At 47.1% G+C, this 20,526-nt stretch overlaps 1 protein-coding gene across 1 annotated transcript in view; it reads right to left on the bottom strand.

The window, feature by feature from the left end:
* Nucleotides 1–20,462, bottom strand: part of ap2b1 (adaptor related protein complex 2 subunit beta 1) — a 27,380-nt gene extending 6,918 nt beyond the window's left edge. The window contains exons 1-20 of the mRNA XM_035527085.2: nucleotides 20,302–20,462; nucleotides 19,579–19,636; nucleotides 19,300–19,405; nucleotides 18,890–19,025; nucleotides 18,091–18,336; nucleotides 17,729–17,919; nucleotides 16,837–17,058; nucleotides 16,217–16,337; nucleotides 15,159–15,254; nucleotides 14,872–14,987; nucleotides 14,527–14,692; nucleotides 14,034–14,132; nucleotides 13,433–13,692; nucleotides 12,804–12,996; nucleotides 9,283–9,324; nucleotides 8,617–8,763; nucleotides 7,912–8,057; nucleotides 7,680–7,809; nucleotides 4,648–4,732; nucleotides 4,349–4,435 (exon numbers count right to left, since the gene is read on the bottom strand). Coding sequence (XP_035382978.1) covers nucleotides 4,349–4,435; nucleotides 4,648–4,732; nucleotides 7,680–7,809; nucleotides 7,912–8,057; nucleotides 8,617–8,763; nucleotides 9,283–9,324; nucleotides 12,804–12,996; nucleotides 13,433–13,692; nucleotides 14,034–14,132; nucleotides 14,527–14,692; nucleotides 14,872–14,987; nucleotides 15,159–15,254; nucleotides 16,217–16,337; nucleotides 16,837–17,058; nucleotides 17,729–17,919; nucleotides 18,091–18,336; nucleotides 18,890–19,025; nucleotides 19,300–19,405; nucleotides 19,579–19,615 — 2,626 coding nt within the window. The 5' untranslated portion in view covers nucleotides 19,616–19,636; nucleotides 20,302–20,462. The remainder of the gene's footprint in view (nucleotides 1–4,348; nucleotides 4,436–4,647; nucleotides 4,733–7,679; nucleotides 7,810–7,911; nucleotides 8,058–8,616; nucleotides 8,764–9,282; nucleotides 9,325–12,803; nucleotides 12,997–13,432; nucleotides 13,693–14,033; nucleotides 14,133–14,526; nucleotides 14,693–14,871; nucleotides 14,988–15,158; nucleotides 15,255–16,216; nucleotides 16,338–16,836; nucleotides 17,059–17,728; nucleotides 17,920–18,090; nucleotides 18,337–18,889; nucleotides 19,026–19,299; nucleotides 19,406–19,578; nucleotides 19,637–20,301) is intronic.
* Between the last annotated feature and the right edge of the window lie 64 nt (nucleotides 20,463–20,526).

Genomic DNA, 20,526 nt, shown 5'->3' on the forward strand with positions numbered 1-20,526 from the left:
GACCTAATGGACAGTCAGTCATAACCCCCCCGAAAAAATAAATAAATAAATCAGTGAATTATAGCAAGGCAGATTGAGAGAGAAAGGAAAGAGAGACCAACAGAGAGATAAATAAGGAAGAGATAAAAGAAAGGCAAGTGTGCGACAGGAAAAAAGAGACACAGGCGAGAAGCAAGCATCAATAAATGCAGACCACAGACCGCCACATATCCAGCAATAGGTGGAACAGGACAAGCTGCAGACGACTACCGCACCGCCTTATTCTTATACTCTGTAGAAAAGGCTTCAAGCCATGAGAAAAATCCTCTCTATAAACACCTCTAAAAGTATTACAGAAATGTGTCGTGCCGAAAACAGTCATCCAAACAGAGAAAGCAAACTGAAATGGCAAGGAGAGAGGCAGAAAAAGAGCACAGCAAATGATATAGTGGTGAGACGAACTCAATCTCTAGAGCCAATGAGTGAAGGCACTGGGGCAGTGACTGACAGCCAGCCCTTCAGGTATGCCACATCCCCCCCTCCTCCCAGGGGTTGTGGGTAATGGTGGTACCATACACCCTGCGTCAGCGCGCTGAGAACTCTGCGCTCCAGTTCATGCAGAACCCTCTGGCACCAGATACGGTTGAGGCAGGGAGCTTCACACATAACCACAGCCTGGGCCAGTAAGGGCCTGACCCTGGGCCAGTAAGGGCCCAGATGCGAGAGAGCAAGGGCACGCATGCCATGGCCACAAGTGCTGAGCTACAGTTGAAAAGGCGAACGGTAATAAAACGAACCATTCTTTTAGAAAGATGTGCAGAGTGTGTTTTTACGCAGACAAAAATAACTGCAAGAGTGAGAATAAAATAAAAGGCCCATCACAGGAGAGGCAATGGCATGATAATGTGACAGCGGTAACTGCCTTCCCACTCGGCGGGCGCGGGTTTGCGCGAGGGGGGCGCGGGTTTCGAGGCGGCTTGCTTTCGCATGGCCGAGAGGGAAACAAATATCACCATAGAATAATAATGAGAGTCAGCAGGCAAGAACTGGAACAGCAAATCACACTGCCAATGTAGTTAAGATTCTTTGAGATGACCTGAGGGATGTCATCATAAAGCACCCGCACTCACACGCACGCGTGCAAACACGCACGCACGCGACCCCCTGAATTTAGGAATTTACTGCTAATAGAAATTGCTGTTTGGCAAGGTCTAAGAGATCGCGCCTTCAAGTTTCTTTACAATATTAATTCATTTGTTTGCCATGACACTTTCTATACAACGAAGCATGACTATGGTGTGTGTGTGTGTGTGGCTTTCAGTTTCCAGGGCCCAAACAAACACCTTTATTTGCAGACTTGTCCTGCCATTGTTAATAAGCCCAACACATCTTTTCAGGGCAGGATGTGAGAAACAGTGCGTGGTCTACCACAGAGTAGCAATCAAAAATAATACACACATTGCACACCTGTTCACCACCCCTTCAGTAGGGATGCACAATACAGACAAGAACACTGCATTGTGGTTGTATTGCTACACACTGAAAAATGCACTGCCATGCTTTAAAACCAGCAATCAACACTTGATGCGTTATTTTAAACGTCATTACTTATGATTGTTATATCAGGCGAATACTAGTTCATCAGAACCACCTGAAAAAGATGTCCCTCTGGACCATGTGGGGAAATGTCATTTGCACAATGCAGGCTTTCTGCAGTCTCGGTGTGGCAGAGGCCAACATTGCGATAACGATCTACAAATGATACATCTCACAGCTCTACCTCAGCAGAGCGAACTGACTGGCTAAAACCGGCTAAAAGAGCAGTTTTATAGAGGCACCTTCTATAGAGGCTTTATACAAACAACACACTCTTGGGCCGCAGAATGCACAGAAAGCACTCTCACTTCTGTTGTGTGTGTTGAGCACAGACAGCTTCAGCAGCAGTATTGGTGGTGACAGACTACTGGAAGACAAGTGTTGGACAGATACAAATTGAAGCAAAAATAAAAACATTAAATAAATGAATAAAAGGCCACCACATTTCTTAAACTCTTATGCAAAATTATAGTCTCTTTGGCTATCTAGGTCATATAATCTTTGTGTGTGGGTCTGTAACAGGATAGCGGGGAGGGATCAAACGGAGGCCGATTCCCGTAGTAATTATGCCAATAAGGGAGATTTATTTTCCTCAAAAGTCCAGTGACAGGAGCATGATGCCATAAACCAATAACAAAAAATGTAATTCCAAGACAAAACAAAAAATAAATCCAGTCATCCACGCCAACAAAAATTAACCCAAAATAAGGCAACTTAATGTGCTTCCAATTATGGCATTCAATCAACACGTCTCTTGCATTCCAATGCCACTCCTTATATCTAATCGTCACCCCTTAGACCAAACCATTCTAGACACATAATTTATTAAATTCATAATATCTCTCCCCTATGGTTCAAACTAAGGCTATCATTTAAAACATTTTCCCATTATCCCAATTAAAATAACTACACATATCCCAACACAGAGCCATTAATCACAATCTTATCCAACTCCCTTTCTATTTGGAAAATTACCCGCTCCAATAACGTGAACCAAAACTACAACTCCCTCAATTCTGGGCACAACGCTTGACAAAACAAGTATATGCGTTGAACTCAAACTTCTGTTACCTTATTATAATAAATATATCTGTATCTACGCATATACATTAACTCTAGTAGTCATCTACACAGTCAGTTGGCCACCATGAACAATGTAAGACAATTACAATTACAATTACAATTTTACAAAACTCTAGCAAACGGCAGGTTTGTTCTCTCTGATAGAGGTGTAGTAAATAAGCCTTTCAGCCTCCTGTATTGTCCGCGTCATCCCTCTAATGTTCGGCTCTGCCGTTTGTCCACATGGAACGGGCCCGAGTCCCATTACAGTCTCATCACAGAGCACAGACACGAACAGGTTGTAAAGATGTTTGTGCTTTAACAAATCACTGTGCTGTTACCAGTACTACCAAAGTCTTAGACACAACCCTCCAAACACGTCCATTTGAGGAAACCCATTGCACAGGATAACCAATTTTTTTAAAAAGGCTGTCACTGGCTATTCTCTCTCATCAAAGGATAATTCATCTCTACACATCTTCAAAAATAAGTAAAAGAGAGGCTCTTTGAACACGGTAACAACCTCCTTCTTGGTTTGATAAAGTGCCAACACTTGTTGTGCTCAAACCTTTGTGCTCAGTAAGTGCGTGATGCATCCCTTCATTAGCTGCACAATACTGCTCATTCATTTGTCATGGCTCTTCCTAAAGAGGGAAGTGCATTACCCTTTTCTTTAATGCTAGCAAACATGAGTGTTTAGAGCATCGCATTCTAATGGACAGAACGCAATAAACAGATTTATGAGAGACCAAGTAGGACTTTGTGTAGAGCACTTTGTTGCAACATCAGTCATTTTAAATGTGCTCAAGAAATAAAGGTTATTTGCTTTATCTTTCTACAGTAGTTAGTTCCAACCTCACAATCTGATTGGTTAAGAAGGGTTCTAAACCGTGCTTGATGACAGCATGCGTTTTTCACGCCAAAAATACATTACGCATTTGATGTGTTGCTAAGTAACGCCTGGCTTTATGTACCCAACCTTTTTTTTTGTGTGAATACACTATGGGAAATGAATACTGTGACTTGTGATCCAACATTTGACCCGCAGCCAGTTTGACTGGAGACTACAGACTCAAATTCCCAATCTTCCACTATTCTGAAAACTTCTAGGCCGTCCGCTGTGTAACTGTACGACGAACGTGTAGAAGTGTAGAAATGAACATACAAATAACCCTACTAGCTAAACAACTCAGTTGTATTGGCAATTCCTTTGTTCCTTTTATCTTGACTCATTTTTACTCTGCATTTCGAAATAATTGCTTGGCAGTGCTATATAAACCACACGTCTTTGCAGTCTACTCTTAGGCAGCCAAATACTGTCACACAGCACTAGGTTATTTGTGGAACTACTTTGGCAGAAAATGTTAAAAAATATACATAAAACTACATTTTGGGCTCCTTTTCTTCATTTTGATATTATATTTTGGAGAACTGGTATATAAATGTGATATAACACATGACCTTGAGTATTTTATCACAAATAACATCACAGCTATGACGATCTCTGGCATCGGTGCCTGTGACTAAGTCACAGCCGTGATATTATTTCAAGATAACACACTCGTCTTCTCTCGCTTAAATAATTTAACCACTTAGTGCACTCTAGGAGGAGAGGTATTTTATAATGTAGAGACCATTGTGAGTATTGTAGAATCAGAATCATACATACCTAATGGGGGGAAATCAAGAAAAACTCAAGCAGTGGTCTTACCAGCATTTAAGTGGCATTCCTTGATCTGGTACTGCAACTCATTCTCATTGGGAATATCTTTCCATGTGGCTAGGAACACCTGACGCTCTGCAGAGGCAAAAGACACGCAACATCCAATCAGAACCCAGCGAGCTAGCATTTACTAACAACAAATCTCAGACACCTGGGAATCATGCAGCGCAACGCGTGCCCTTCTTTTCAGCTCATGGATGTTTCCTTAGCAGCCTACATGCTTGTGCAATTTTATTCGTGTGACGAACAAGATAAAAACTGGTGTAGTGCAGAAGATGGGCGCATACCCATTTTGCCGTCCTCGACGAAGAAGACGTTGAGGGGGATGAGAACGCTGAAGTAGAAGACGTCGATGTTGTTCTTGACGGCCACCTGCGGCACGGGAGAGCACAGTGGTCAGCGCCCCCGTTTATGTTGTGTGCGACGTCGGACGTGACGAAAGAGGTCGCACAACAGCAGCCCGATGCAGCTGCGGTTTGCATGGATTTGCATACATGGAGAGTTGCTCGGAGGTCAAGAGCTCAAAAAACGGAGTGAGAGCGAGAGAGAAGGACAGCGCGCAAGAGAGAGCGTGTGCACGAGACCTCAAACCTGACAAAAGACTGACGCCATTGTGAAAAAGGCTGAACTGTTTCACATACATATTTAATTCCCTCGTCATTCTGATGACAGGGGCTTGCCCTTCGCGGCTCCTGTCAGCGGCGTGAGCCGGAGAGGTGCGCTGGAGTCCTCTGCTTCAGGCTGAGGGGAAGCGATCATCTCATTCAGCATTCCGAAGCCTCATCTGAGAGTCCTACCGATTTTTCAAGTGGCTTTCCTTTACACTGTTTTTCTCCTTAGCCTTTGGCCACTTTCACTCGGAGCTCCACAGACAGATTAATTCCATGAAAAAGGATATTTAAAAAGGATATTTCCTAGCAAAATCCTATTAGCACCAGTAATAAATGAAGGGCCAGTTAGCATTATGCAAATCAGATTGCAACCTGATTTTTACTAGCTTTGATTTCTTGATAGCCATGTAAGCACTTTGACGTGAACCACTCATAAGTTAAGAGTCTATTCTTTTTTGGCATGACGTTGCCCACTCATGCCTGGCTTAGAAGGCTGCTGGCTTTCACCGTTTCACACCTCCCAGGGCAAACACCTCAGCCTGCCGCGCGCGCGTGCGTGCGTGTGTGTGTGTGTGTGTGTGTGAGAGAGAGACTGACAGCAGAGAGTTGGTGCCTCCCAAAAGCCCCTCAGGATCTCCAGTGACCCAATTATCAACGCCAAGAACCTTTTTGTTTTGGTTTAACCTCCAAAACAGATGTAAAATGGATTTCTATTAAATATTCCCCCCCGAGTGATGAGTCTTGCCATTTAATCTTCTTTAGGTAAGCTTTGCTCCATTTGCCCCAAATATGAAAGGCTAAAAAAAGCGGTGCATGTCTGTGTTTCAGTCCTTCCTCCACAAACCAACCCGAAGAGCTTAGAATGACAATTCAACCAATCAGCGCTAGCAAGGCTACCAATAGAGGACAGCACCACGGGAGCATGACCCTGTCTGAGCTGACTCTGAATTATACTCAACCCGGCTGCATGATGCTTTCTACATGCCTTGTGTTATTTGTACTACACGCATCGGCGAGAACGGGTTCGGAGCGGCGCCGTGATTTCGACCAGGTTCAGCCTTTGTGACCGGAGGTTTTGACTAAAATGGCAGGTCTCGTTAATGAAGACAAAGCTGCACACTCTCCCGCATTAATTAAACAAGAGTCAGACCTTTCGCCGCAATACACCAAGCTATAATATTCATTTAAGTCCCCCCCCCACGTTGGGAACCCGTGCTAAAGATGTCATGACCACGGAGGTGGCGCACAGAGGGAGACGCTGCAGCGTTCCAGGGTTCCAGTAGAGGAGAGCATTGTCCATGCCCCACGCTCCTGCGGCAGGATCCCGGCTGTGTGACATGGAATACTGCCAGCCAAACTAATGCGTGCCATCTTTAAAGCCCTGCTGTCTGTGGCCAAAACTTAATAAAGCTCTAAATGAAAGCGGTGTTGGTCCACATCATTGCCTATAATGAACATGTACTGGTTTAAATAGATATCCCAGACTTTTCGTATCGCTGTGGTAATTACATCCTAGGCAACCGAGGCTGATGAAAGTATCTAGGCTGACGTCGTGCCTTCGCTGGGCCTCTGTGCGTGAGGGCACACTTCTGCAGAGTTGTCGTCTGCGTGATGGGACTTGAGGATTAGCTGTAATGAAGCCCCTGGGGACTTGTATCTGGTAGTGGCAGACAGGGGCAGCTTAGCGAGTCCAAAGCCCAGTGGTGGAAGCCTCGACCGAGGGAGGCAACGGTTTCTTTAGCCTGGTAAGCCTCTGCTTCCAAGCAGCTGGTTAATTAACACAGTCTGGGGGGGGTGGGGGTGGACACCGCGACTGTGTTTGCGTGCAGCCAAACAGACAGGGGGTGCTGCCTGTGATGTAGGAAGGAAAGAAGAGAGAGAGAGAGACAGACAGAGAGAAAGAGAAATGCCAAAATAGTGACACAGATCAAATAAAAGAAAGCGAGTGGAAGCGCTAAAGGAAGAGTGGAGAACAGGGAGACAAGTGGCATAAGCAGAGAGACGGCTGGAGAAAGACGGGGACGAGCAGCGAGACGGGGACGAGCAGCGAGACGGGGACGAGCAGCGAGACGGAAAGAAAGAGTGGGTTCAGCTGTGAGATGAGGAAGAAAGAGGATAAGCAGCCAGACGGAAAACAGCAGTTAGTCGGGGGGGGTGTAGCGGGGTGTCATTTAAAAGGTATGAAGGCTGAATGCACACCATGCTGTGTGCAGCGCTGCTGGGGGCCACCGTGTCTAGACTCCACTGCTTTAGCCTTTCCTTACATAGGAGGGCGCGCTAAACCCCAGGGGTAGGCGGCCAGTTCGCAGCTACGCCCACGCCTTCTGGTCCAGCCCCGGGGTGAGAGCAGGCCGGGGGTTAGGGGGCTACCATGGTGCTTTTGTCTGATCGACTAGCTGCCAAGGGTTGGTGACGGCGGTGAGCGCTTGTTATGGCCAGTTTTTAAACTACGTTAGTTTGAACGATTAAATCGCCAGCCAAAATTCATGCGACTCCTTGTTGAGAGAGTGAAATACTTGCACGATTGGGTGTAATTGTCAAAAAAAAAAAAAAAAGGCTAATTTCGAGTTGAGCTTAAGGGTACAGATAAACACTGAATGAGACTTTAAAAATGATAGTGAACCTGCTGCCTGTCAAATGTTAAGTGTGCATAGAGTGTGTGTGTGTGTGTATATATAAAAAGAACTGAAGCTGTTCCCTTGCTGTACCTGCAGGTTGTTGAGAGGGTCCATCTTCATAACAGGGCCAATGGTGTTGAGAGGCAGGGAGATGTCGATGTTCTGGTTAGGCATCAGAGGCGTGTGAATTGGGAGGGGTGTGGTTGGAATGACTCCGAAACTGGGAGGGAGGGAGAGAGACAGCGATGGTCAAAACCTGCTACACTCAACCACTGAACTCACACATGCAAGCGAGCGCACACGAGCAGTCACATACACACACCTGTTCTTGTTGAACTGGATGGCAAAGTCGGTCATGTGCTGCAGGGCTTTGTTGGTGAAGGTCATGTCCATGTACATGTGACCTTGGCGGCGGGAGAACGTTCCGGAAATCTCCAGCCCTTTGGCCTTGACCGCCGGCAACCATACCTGAAACGAACAGCCTGGCATTACAATTAATTATGCGTCTCTGCTTCAACAGTTTGGGGCTTTGGGCTGAAGAGTAACACACACAGACACACACGCACAAAGACACACAGGCCTGTATGGTCAGTGCACTGCGGATCTGGCTCATGTGTACCCGTGGAAAGTCCACTGAGGTCAGCATGGCATCTGGCACAAAGCCAATGACATGACGTGTCCGTTTAGGGTCTTTGTACAATGTGCACATGTAATGCCATATAAATTCACAGGCTGTCGATTTTCTAAGCCCAACAAAGCAGTAATTAGCTCGAGTGGTTGTGTGTATGTATGCGGATTGGCAACGTCCTGCATGTTAATATTAAATGAAGGGCTCAGCCTCGTCTGTGGTCAGCCGCCCGCGGGTTCTGATGGCCTTCGCGAGCTCAGTCAGGTCAGAAAGCAGAACAGACTGAAATGCCTGCAGTGTGATGCTGGGACTGCGTGAACTGTGAGCATGAGGGATGTGCACGGTGCTGCAGGCTGGCTGAAGGGTGTGCGTGGGAGGCGTGGGGGAGGAGCCACTCACAGCTTTAGGGACCACGTAGCCCCCTGTGGTGATGGCCATGCTCGTGGACAGCTCAAACAGGTCGTTAAGGCCGCTGCTCAGAGTGGCCGGGGTGGGAGACGGCGCAAACGTGTTGGGTACTGAAGACGGAATGAAGTTCTGGCCAACCTGCAAATGGTGTACACACACACACACACACACACACACACACACACACAATATGTCAATGTGCTGATGTAAAAGGTTTGAATACTGCTTATTCTTTGTTGCCAAATACATAATGATATTCTGTGACCTTTCTTTTTAAAGAACTAGGATTTACATAGTGCCTAACCCAATGGCATATCAACTTGATACAGCAAAGGAAACATTTTTATTATTATTTTTCAAGCTTGAAATGTCACAAAGAATCATATCACTGCAAACAGCACAGCAAAAGAAAATAAAATGGCTGAGACTTACATAGAATAAAAACTACAAAAACCCCAACATTTGTGCATGCAAAAATCAGGAAAAAGCAAAACAAAAACAAATGTAACCAATGCCTAACCTATGCAACTCGAGCCAGTGCCTGTGAAAACATTTAGTGTTAATAGCATATAGAGTGCAGACAGATGGACAGGCAGAAAAAGCTGAAGACATGAAGCACGCGTGGGGACGCACACAGGGACAGACTAGTTCACTTACTGCAGGACTGCCCCCAACACCTCCTCCAAGGTCTCCGCCGAGCTACAAAAAAGGAAGACCCGTAAATGATAAAGGGGATAGACAGGTCAAAAGATTTAGCATCCTAAACCAATCAAACAGCAGTTTAAACATTCCATTGGAGTCAGACGATCAGAGAACCGTTAACTGAGTTAATGGTTTATACACTCTCTCTATTTTAACGTATCTCCTTATATTCCTCAGTGGCAGATATGCCCCTCACTAGAGAGATGATGAATAAAACCAGCCTGTTTCGGTCCTTAAGGGTGCTGCCAGCCATACCCTTAAATGGAGTCTAATTTTATGTTTGAACTAGCCATTTCTCAGCCAGACGTCCACAAACGTATGAAACAGGAAGGTTGACATTTATGCAACATCGAAGGGCAGCTAAGTAAGCCCAGGAGGAAGCAGGGTGGGTGGGGGGGTGGGCGAAGTGTGGGGCCCGACAGTCACGCAGCAGGGAACCAACAGTAAACCCAGCGGGGAAGGAGTGAGCAACCGCGACTCCCCATAACTCCGAGTTATGGCCCATCATGGCTGCCAGCCTCCGAACGTTTAGTTAGGACGGTGGGTTGCCAAGGCGCACTCCGTGGGGAAGCGGTGAATCATTCCAGCCTTCGCCTGAAAGGAACGCGAGACGGGAAGTTCACAGCAGAAGTCTAAGAGCGGGTGTTAATTTCACATGGGGGGGGGGAATTTAGGGCAAGAAAATGTCAGTCCAATCTCCTCTGTTTCTCTTAAGTTGCAGACTACTTATTTGCGCTTGATAATCAGCAACATACAGTGCAGCACAAGTGAAATGAAGTCATATTCTCTTTCAGAAGACGTCACACGAAAGATGTCAGGATTAATTCACTATGAAGAGCCTGCTCTGGTAGCACTAAGCAGCAGAAACAGCCCTGCGGTTGTGCCTTGGTGTCCAAGCCTCCATCACCACGCTCAAATGCCTGCGACCTTGCACACACCACTACATTCTGCTTAGTGCGCTTGCCATTATACGCAATGGGGTGACACTGTATTAACCGATGCAGAGGCAAGTCAAAGAAAACTGGCTCACCATGTCCAAACTTCCTAACAGGGCTCAGAATGAGTCAACGTGTGCGAGGTCGATTAGCATGCAAATAATACGGGGCTAACGGTCAGTCAAGGGTGCAGGTTCACTGTTTAGCTGGTTGTCGATTCAGGTTAGCTCAGGGAACTTGTGTGGTGAACTCTGATGAAGACAGAAGCTGTGAGTAAAATGAACATGCAAAGGCGTTTTAGGGACAGCGCAGTAGTTCTCTCTCCTGCGAGCTACCGGTCACATCGCTTAATGGATGCTAATTCTTAAGTATCGTTAAGCAGAGCTTCTCTCTCTGGGCCAGTTCCAATCAATATTTTAGCGCCACATCAGTACATTCAATAGGGGTGCATTTTGCTCCCACGTAATGTTCAGGGCCTACGACCACAGTTTAGCAATCCTCCGGGTTCACAGCCTTGAAAAAGTCTGGTTGCCGTGGTGACAGGCACGTCCTGGACGGAGACAGTCGAGACTGCAACCAGCATGCTGACGGGGCCCCTGGTGCAGACCATCAGCCGGTTCTGCAAAAGGAGATTTGGTGCAGGAGACGGACCGCGGGGCCCCGAGACGCACGTCGTTACTCTCCGCAAACGTGTCACCTTCATGGCCCTCTGCAGCTGCTCGGGTTCCTACGTGGGCGAGCGGTGGAAACTCGATCCCTCTTCCCTCAGATGCATCCACATTTGACTCACGGCCTCTCGTCGCGCTACTGACAACTGCAAATTACCGCCTGCTCCGCAAGCCAATTTTGCAAAGAAGAACGAAAAACGGATAAAAGGACGGCACGCGCGGCCCACTCGAGCCCCGTGAATCGCAGCCGCCGACGCGTCGCCCCTTTCAGACCGACGACTTCTCATTAACACTGTGCTGATCATATCAATCACCCTAATGGTTGCTGATGAGCGACGGCCTTTATCCTTCTTTAATCAACTCTAAATGAGACGAGAAGCTTTCAGGCCATCGGCTGGGAGACAGCGGCTCAGGAGAGATCGGGATCCAAATAACGCACAGCTGAGGCTAATGAGTTTGGGAGCCGGCGTTTATCACGGCAGGGTATCGGCCTTCAGATCCGTGCACGTATCAAACAATGGTGTAGACCTGAGCTGATAGTTTCAGACTCAGGACACCGGCATTGTAATATCCAAGTCTAAAGGACTTTGGATACCCACCACTCACATTCCCATTCCTGGAGCGGAGCGTGGAGTTCCCACCTAAGGCAAGTACTGGCACGTCTCATTTCAGGCTCTGTCTGAACAGATATATTTCTCCAGTGCTCCCACGTTCATGCTGGCTAGAAGAAAGTAATCTTGGCTTTCTGTGAAGTCAGCACCCGGCGGGCATGTCCGGCCCGAGGTAGCCTGTGGGGCTGATATTGAGTCACCGTTACAGCAGTGTTGGGGCATGAGAGTCCAAAACTCCTACGCCCCTAGATGGGACATGAGGACGCGCGTGTACGTGTATATGTGTGTGTGTGTGTGTGTGTGTGTGTGTGTGCGCGCGCGCGCGCACATGCAGGATGTGGTGTGGCGTGTTTGTTCAGGCAGACCGATGAAGGCAGCAGGCGTTTGGCCTGCCCTGGGCATCCTTCATCTGTTACAGATCTGTTAACAAGGGCGGCTCTGGTATCCAAACACAGCTCGCGTAAATCCTGCAAATGCTACAGATATATGCCACATGCTCCGCTAGCAGATCGGTATCGCTAGCAACCATCTCCGCGGCAACTTGTTGGTTGATTAACGCCGTATACTCTCGTGTAGTGGCGCTACTAGGACAGAATCTGTGCTAAAGTGCCAAAGAACAAGTGTGAGTCAACATGCTAATTATTTAAAGGTTTCTCAAGCATGGGTTTGGTTAAAACCAGTTTGAAAGTTCAGAAATGTCAATGCAAAGTCAAACATACAAAGCCGTTTACAGCACTAAAACAAGGTGACCCAAATTAAAGTCGTCCTCAGCAGTGACTTGGGCTGAAAATGAGGTGCATTTAATTTGATCACTTGTGAGCAGGCCTGTGAATCCCTGAGGTATGGAACACTTGACTCCTTGCTATGGGCTACGTCTCGCTCCACTTTTACCAGGCAGACACCCCCGGGGACACGTGAGCCAGTCATAACCAGCACCTGCCGTGTTTTAAAAGTACAGGTGACCCCGGGGCAAGGGCGACCCAGTGCCATCTTAAAGCCATAGACATAAAACTGGGCAAATCGCCTGACGTGGACATTCATGCGTTGTTAAGAGGTTTGCCATCAGTCACATGGCTGCATAATACAATTTGTACCTTCACATAATTACAGAATTCACAGAAATTATTAAAACAATAATAAAAAACCCGCACAAACAAATGGACTTAGAACCTTCATTTTAAGAAGGTGGCTCTTTCAGTACTAACAGAAATCCATTAAATATGGATTTAAACATACAAATGTTTAACAACCAAGGTTCTCACCAGACTGTCCAGACCACCTCCCAGGAGATCCACAGCGCCCATCTGCATCGAGGAGACCTGAGGCACGTTGACCGGGGGGCCAAGGTCCAGGTTGAGCAGGTCACCCAGGAGGTCACCCTGCGACGGGATCACCTGGGGCTGGTCGATAGTGGCAGCTGGGCCTCCACTAACTGGGCTCTCGCCAGTGTCAATGCTAGGGGAGGGGAATACGCACATAGAATGAACAACCACACAGATAAAAGAACCATTATTTCCAAACTGGGAATGACGTCGTCTCCATCGCCCGTCAAAAGCTTCCTTTGTTACCGTCAGCTGATGGAAACGGAGGCAAACAAACAATAAATAAACAAACTTTACAGCCAGAAAGCAGGGCTTCATGCAAAACATCAAAGCGCTGTCAAAAACAACATGAAGGAAAAAGGCAACGTCTTCGGGTGGCTTTAAAATGCAAAAGGTTGGGTTCTCCATACACACTTTGAGCTTACGCTTAGACTAAAGCAGGTATTTCAGTAACCAAACACCCCCAGACGCTGCACATTAGTCCAAGAGTAGACTTAAGACATGTGAGGAGGACCGGCCCTACACCTCCACCCTCCCTTCCCACAATGCCTTGCTCCCCATCTCAGTACCTGCCGTGCTGGATGGGCAGGTGCTTGCGGTGGATGCCGTGACTGCCCTCTACAAAGGCGTTGGGCGGTTTGTGGTAGACGGAGGCCAGCGACCCGATGTGGCAGATGAGCTCATCCAGCAGGGTGGGCTCGATCAGGTCCGTCTCCTCCGAGATCAGAGGCTTCTCGGACAGCACCACCTCCTTGGCCGTTACCGGGTCGGTGGAGAGGAGGCGCCAGTAGATGTAGCCTCGATCACGCAGGTCCGGGTTGTCAGAGTCCTGTGTGAAGGTCGAAGGTTGTTGGGGGGGGGTCAACGGCAAGTTTATAATGTGAGAGAGAGAGCAATTTTGCAGAATTTTACTTGAGAAATGCCAAATCTGTTCTCGGTGTTACAAGCACTGTGTTACTGATGAGAACCACCTAGGATTAAGGATCTGTCTGGGAATTAAGATGCTGTTGTCCATGACAATGCCGAGAGAGATGCGAGGGATAGGAAAGGGCACGTCGTTCGCTGAAGCACCCATTACGAGACGCGGAAAGATACGATGAAGAGCGTGTGCTGCAGGGGCCGCAGCAGGGGAAGGCGGGGCTCGCAAATGCCAGGTGGACGCCGTCTCACCTGAGTGGCCAGGCTGAGCACCTGCTGCACCAGCTCCTGCGTCTCCGAGGGCTTCTTCAGAAACAGCTTCACGATGGCCGTCAGCAGGGTGAGCTGCACCTGGAGGAGTCAGACACCGCACCTCACGAGTCAGACGCCGCGTGCTAACCCGCTGTCTGCCTAGACGCTCTAGCCATCTGTCTGGCTTCACCGGGATGCCAAAGACCTGATGTTCATCTCCTAGAACAGACTTGTTCGATACGCGGTGGAGGACACTAGTCTGGATTGACAAGATTCAATATCTTTCGTGGTGGCCCATGGTAAACCTCTACCAGGCTGCACTTTTAAGTCCAAGAAATAATGTGAATAACATGAAATAACATGAATTACAGGCTATGAAGTATTATGGCTCGATTATTTCACGTAGCTGGGTGGACCTGGTGCGAATTCCACATGAACGGAATCATGAAGGGGAATTGCATTTTGAATTCCTGGGCCAGAGGAATGGGCCGACCTGAGTGCTCTCATCGTGGAAGCCCTCCAGGAAGCTCTCAAGGAGCTCATCGGCATTGTCGATCCTCTCGGCATACTCGCCCACGATCCAGATCATGGCCGCACGCGCGTCCGGCTCGTCCAGGGAGTCCAGATTCTCGCACAGGGTGGCGATGATGCTCTCATACCTGCGCCGAACGATGGGGGGGGGGGGGGGGGGGGTTTGGGTGAAAAAGGTGGACGGCTGGGACAGGCGGCATGATCTTTGAGGACGGCAAACGCGTACCTCAAGCAACTCTAGGATTTCAGGGTTAGTCTACTCAACACGAGTTTGTCATGCAGTGGGAGAACACAGCGCAACACTGACTTGTTAGGATACTTGCGGAAGATGTCCCTGATGACCACGATGGCCTCCTGTACCACATAGTTCACCTTTGTCTGAATAAGGTCCAGGAGAGTGCTTACACAGCGCTCCGCTGATTGCTAGAGAAAGAGAAAGAAAGAGAGAGAGAGAGAGAGAGAGAGAGAGAGAGAGAGAGAGAGAGAGAGAGAGAGAGAGAGAGAGAGAGAGAGAGAGAGAGAGAGAAAAGCACAGGGATGATCAAGGACATAGCTCCTCGCTGGGGTGGAGGGGGGGGGGTTGAGAGACTGTACCTCTACTTTGATGGCACAGCGTCCGATGGCTCGGACCGCCTTGCGCACAAAGTCCACGTCCACCTCGGTGGCGTACTCCTTCAGCTCGGCCAGAACCTTCCAAACACACACACACACTTCTCAGAGGGTCCACATGGGCAGGCCTTCAACACTGGCCACACTGATCGACAAAGGTCATTAAAAATTCAATTAAAAAAAAAAACAAAAATGAAATGATCAAAACAAGTGTGGTGTGCTACCCTACTCTTTCCTGACAGGATACCCGCATTTTCAGTGTGAAGGGCTATGTTTATCGCACAGGGCAGGTGAGAGGATAACAGATCTCCACGTTCACACACACACACACACACACACACACACACACACACACACACACACACACACACACACACACACACACGCTTCAGCAATTTCTGGGCTCTGATCAATCCCCAGCAGAAAGACACAGGGCTTCACCAGAACAAAGACACCGTTTACGGTTTCTCAGACGTGCCAGCGGAGAGAGCTGTGTGTCCTCTCTGGACTTCGGCGGGCTTGTTTGAGCATGCCTGTGCTAACACATAGGCTCTCCACGAGCCAGTAAACAGACTGTAGCACGCATGGTGATGCTGCAAGGACGGTTCCCGTCTGAACGTAGCGATCAGCGGCAAAGGTTAGGCTGCCTCCTGCAAGCTGTGGTCCCACAACAAAAAAGTACTAAAGCCAAGAACAAATTCACAACCTGTTGTTCCCTTATTGCAGCTACCATGCACATAGTGGCCATGTCGAGGAATTGGTGTGACGTTTCCTCACAAGATCATGATTGGTGTCATTTTTAAGATATGCTGATGCAGATTGCATGATTGGTCACTTCCAATTGAAGGTGGCTGATGCTATAAATCACCAACTTTATAAACAAACCAACTTTGACTGACTCAACTGTCCACCAAATCACCCCATCTCTGGTTCACTCCTAAAGAATGCTGCCAACCAATCAGCTCATCTCTGATTCAGTCTTAAAGGATGCGCTTACTAGTGAGTGCAGACGTCAGGTGTTGTACTGCTGCTGCTGGTGGTACCTGCGCTATGTTGGCCTGGGAGGCCAGTCGGATCATGATGTCCAACTTCTCCAGTTTGACGTAGATGGGATCGTTGTACTTGACGAAGAACACCTTGATCTCCTGCTTCAGGATCTCAGGCCTGGCAGGGGATCAGGGTGACAAACACACATTTACAAGGTTTTCGAGACCTGCAAAGTGTCACCATTTCAGCACCTGTTTTTTTTTTATGCAAGAAGAGTGACACCAGCAGATTGTTCTACTTTAGCAAGCCCAAATCATCTGTAGCATTTGTAAGGGCAGGGAAAATACTGTATGTGGTGTAGTGGCCTTACAAGATTTAGTTGTAAGCATTTGTTTTAAAAGTGGCACTTAGAACAAATAGGTGCTGTAGAGCAATGCTGCCACCTTGTGGTTACTATTGTCCAACCATCCATACTTTCAATAAGAGCTACATGAGATGTTTGAATCTCACCATTTTTAAAGTATGAAGGCATCAAACAATATAAGTGAATAATAAAACAAAATACTGACAACCCTTTAAATACATGACATACAGCACAGCCATAACAACTACAAATCCACAAAGAATCACAGGCAAAACTGTGACCCTCGCATTGCCGTAGAGTCGCAGCACTCGCCTCTTCTGTACGATGAGGTTGATGTTCCTGAGGGCCACGTACTGGACTTCAGGCTCCCCGGAGAGCAGCGTAACCAGCGGCGGTGACAGCTTCTTCAGCAGTGTCCCATAGTAGTCCGCCTCCTTGGGCAGCAGCTCCAGGAACTTCATCAGGACCTTGACGGCCGAGAGCACCACGGCGGAGTTGGCATGCGAGAGGCGTGGCGTCACACGTTCGCAGATGCTGCAGAGTGGGGTGGAGAAAGAGAGCCCAGACTTGGTGTAAGCCCACCTGGCCTGGGATTCACGATCGGGGGTGTCTAACGCTCAGCATGGTGTGATGCATGAGACATCCTGCACTATGCCGCAGGGAGTGGCAGGTAAATTTAATCATACTTGGGTAAATATTATTCATCTTGTTTCAGTCTTTCATTATAGAGAAAAAATATATATAAAATACATTGCACAATGTCACACACAATGAACCAGCTAGGCCAAGTTGGGGTTTTAAAGAAACCAGCTCTGCAACAAAACACAATCTAAAAAGGTGCTGCATTTTAACACATCACAAATATTTTGTTCAGTCCAATGCTTCAACAACCTATTAAACTGTGAGTCTACTCAGAAAGCACATGGCTACTCTTCTCCAAGGAACATGGAACAGACCAGGCAGGTTTAATCCACGCCATGCAAGCAACTGCTCCAACGATCTTGACTATACTATTGCCATAAACTTTTCTCATAGAAATGCTTTTGTCCAACAGGTGGTAGGAGCATTTTGGGGAAACGCCACTACCACAAAGTCCATCTATTTAGTTGAGGAGGTTGTCTTCCCCATTTCCCTAAGAAATGGCTAATGAAGGAAGAAGATAAGAATGTCCTGACCAGGCCCAAGTTTGTCTTTAGTGCCTCACCTCTGGGCTTCACGTTCGTCTTTGGGGTTGTAGTTGGACAAGCAGTCCAAGATGAAGATCTGGCCCCACTCGGTGCACTCGTTCAGCGCCGTCAGCAGCTTGTTAATGTTCTGGGGGTTCAGGTCCAGCAGATTGCTGTTGGGGTGAGACTCGCTGATTTCAGACAGGGCTGCCACTGCGTTAGCCACAACCTGAAGGCAGAGAGAGAGAGAGAGAGAGAGAGAGAGAAGTTGGATATGTGTCATTTAATGCTGTGTTTCTTAGCAAAGAACTACAAGAAATGTAGTTGCCATCATCCTGACAGACGACAGACTAGACTCCTGCTCAAGTCCCTTCCCACCCTCCTAGCGAAGGAGCAGCACCATGGGGTTGGAGTCGGCGATGAGGTCCCGGAGGGAGTCCAGGAAGCCCTGGTCCTCCACCATCTGGGCGTTGATGTCATGCAGCTTGGCCACGCACACAGCGGCCGTCTTCCTCACGTAGGGGTCCTCGTCCTTCAGGCACTTCCGCAGGGGCTCACACAGGTATTCAGTGATCTTGTCCACGCGGATGCAGCCCATGGTGCGCACAGCCAGGGCCCGGATGAGCGGGTTCGGGTCCTCGCAGTCCTGAGGGGCAGGTCAGAAAGAAAGGGCTTGGGTAAAGTGGGTGAACAAGAGATGGGTAGAGTCCCTACACAGCATGGGTCCACGTCCTACGCAAAGCAGTGCTAAAAGCATGCACTAATGGTTTTGGCACTGTGTACTGCTCTGTATGTCAAACAAGATGAATGTGGGACTTGGGGTCTTGGGATTTCTCACAAAGCTGCCAAAAAAAAGTATAATAAGGACCACAATATATTATTTAACATTATTACTAGAATTATTAACACTATATTATTAATTTTTAATATTATACAGTATTTGTAGTAAGACTACAAACAAGTGTTATAAAGCTCATCCAATATTCTCATTGTGCATGGCTTCTAAGAAACACACAAAAAAGCAAAAGCCTTAAAGAAATCTTCTGACCTCAAAATAAACAAATTTTTGCATTTCTTCATATTTTTGTACATTTACAGCATTTTAGATAGTTATATCCAGAGAGAATGACAAATAATAATAGTAGTAATAATAAACACATTTTATTATTTCTTCTCTGATAAAAAGTAGAATTGCTTGCCTTGACAAAACTGTTCACAGCCATGATGGCCATGTCTGGCTGACTCTTGGCATAGTTCATCAGGTACAGGTAGACTAGCTTCTTCAGTTCTAGGTTATCAGTCTGCATGCAGTTCACCACATCTGGGAACAGGGAGCTAGAGAGAACACAGATTGAGGCAGTCTGTGTCATCACCAGCACCACCACAGCAGAAATATGCAACTGCTTACATCTCCACAGTAATGCAGGCAGAAGAATGGAAGGGATTTTACAATGCAAAATGAGGCCAACTCTGCTTTAGGTCACCTGACCATCCACCTTCACCTGGACCAATAACTCTGCAACTTGTAAATGGTTGACAGAACCTAGAGCTTGGACTTGACCCCTGCTTTGCATTACAATAAAAGCACAGCCCTATAAATAAATCATACCTGACATCCTTGCCTACAGTCATGGCAGCAATGACTTTTTTCACCGCTTCCTTCCTCTTCTCCTTCTTCTCATTGTTCAGCTCAGCTTTCAGCTCAAATATTTCCCCTAGAATAAGTGACAGGTGTATGGGTGCTAAGCCAGAAATGTCACAGGCCTAAAGCAAAAAATGCGTAGGCTGTGCGTCATGATTAGCAGCAACCCTGTACTGGGACTTATGACTAGACAGTAGTTTTGGCTCAGATGTACATCTGTGAAGGGTTTCTAAGTTATTGCGCTACCTTTTTTGTTGGTGGTGAAATACTTTGAGTCGGTCATTCTGGTTGGTCTTCAAGTCCACTGCAAAAATAGCACACAAATGAATTTTTCAGTAACATATATGGCTATGGGCAAATATAATGCAATTCGCTTCGTGGTCTTATTCTTATTGGATAAGTATTTACATGTATAATATGACAAAATCAAAACTGTCAAAGAACTGCTTGTATCCAAAAGCACTCGAACCATCCTGGTTATGCAGCTACTTAGCTACTGTAATAAAACTAAACTCTTTAAAAAGCTGCTTTTCACATGGAACAATGACCTTATCTAAAATGAATGCGTAAGTAGTTATTTATGTAGCCAACTACGGCTTGTCTGCCCATACAGTTAGGTTAGATTAGATTAGATTAGCTAACGTTAACCTGCACATCCAAAACATACAGCAGGCCGGGTAACCTTAGCTACCAAGCAAACCATCCAATCTTGAAGTCTAAACCGATTACCATTCAAAAAAGATCATTACATTTCACTTAACCCCATGCATATACTAAACTATAGCATATGCGTTTATTTTTCTCTTTCGACAGCGATGCTTATTACATGGGTGTGACCAACGCTAGTTTGAGCTAGCGAGCAAAGCTAACAGGAAGCTAACTAGCTAACCAGCTAGCCGCTCTCGGTAGGAATAATTAACGATGAAAAATAACGTTAGTTTATCCTCTCATCCCCTGTTAGCTACGTACACAAACCAAAAACGATGAAGCGCCCCACTTCGGATATGGAAACACACAGCCGGAATTAAGGTGTAGTAAACTAAGCTGTTTCCAGCGGCTTGAGTAAATTGATCCTGTTGCCCGTTTTCTCTGACACAGCTGTGGACGGCGGGGAAGACGGAGCTCTCCCGGAAAATCTAATCAAGAGCGGAACGGAAAAGCGGGAAAGTTGAAGTACGGAGTGATTATGTAGTT

Source organism: Electrophorus electricus, chromosome 8 (assembly GCF_041902795.1).
Source record: "Electrophorus electricus isolate QZ-2024a chromosome 8, ASM4190279v1, whole genome shotgun sequence".
Taxonomy (NCBI): domain Eukaryota; kingdom Metazoa; phylum Chordata; class Actinopteri; order Gymnotiformes; family Gymnotidae; genus Electrophorus; species Electrophorus electricus.